This window comes from Fukomys damarensis, unplaced genomic scaffold, assembly GCF_012274545.1.
Source record: "Fukomys damarensis isolate Sample0158 unplaced genomic scaffold, DMR_v1.0_HiC HiC_scaffold_20, whole genome shotgun sequence".
Lineage (NCBI taxonomy): Eukaryota > Metazoa > Chordata > Mammalia > Rodentia > Bathyergidae > Fukomys > Fukomys damarensis.
In genome coordinates this window covers 12,824,959-12,825,481 of record NW_022900932.1, presented here as the reverse complement: position 1 = coordinate 12,825,481, position 523 = coordinate 12,824,959, and the positions used below count along the sequence as shown (strand labels likewise).

At 56.0% G+C, this 523-nt stretch overlaps 1 protein-coding gene across 1 annotated transcript in view; it reads left to right on the top strand.

Annotated features, from left to right (window-relative positions):
- The first annotated feature begins 293 nt into the window (after positions 1 to 293).
- The window catches only part of Ppif (peptidylprolyl isomerase F), a 5,939-nt gene continuing 5,709 nt past the window's right edge, over positions 294 to 523 (top strand). The window contains exon 1 of the mRNA XM_010617822.1: positions 294 to 456. Within this exon, the coding sequence (XP_010616124.1) occupies positions 294 to 456 (163 nt within the window). The remainder of the gene's footprint in view (positions 457 to 523) is intronic.

Genomic DNA, 523 nt, shown 5'->3' with positions numbered 1-523 from the left:
CTTCCGAACCCCGCCTCTAGTAAGAGTCAGATTTCTCAGACCTTCAGTGCTAGCCTCTCCCTTGCTCTGTCTGTCTGCAGGTCTATGTGGGGAGGGGCGACGGGGGGGGGGTCTTACGCACAGAGAGGGCATAAATGTACACTAGTTATGATATTTAAATGCAAACACATGGATACTAATATTTTAAAGTTAACCACTTCTCAGAACTTTTTTCCTTTTGAAAAATCTATTGGGACCCTCACAACCGTGAAACTCGCCCCCTTTTGAGTGGTTCGGTCTATCCCTCCAGGTCTATGGCACCTTCCGAGGGCTTCACGCTCCTCAGCCCCGCCAGCCGGCTGTGTTGCCCATTGCAGCCGGCAGGCGTCGCCAGCGGACAGGCCCGTCGGGGGCGTGGCTACGAAGTCTGCAGAGCCAATAAAGGCGGCGGCTTGCAGCTCGCGAGGATCTCTTCCAGTACGCGACCCGTGCCTTCCTGGTCTGCTCTGCCCGCCCACAGGTTTCTGTCGGACCGGAGTCCGCT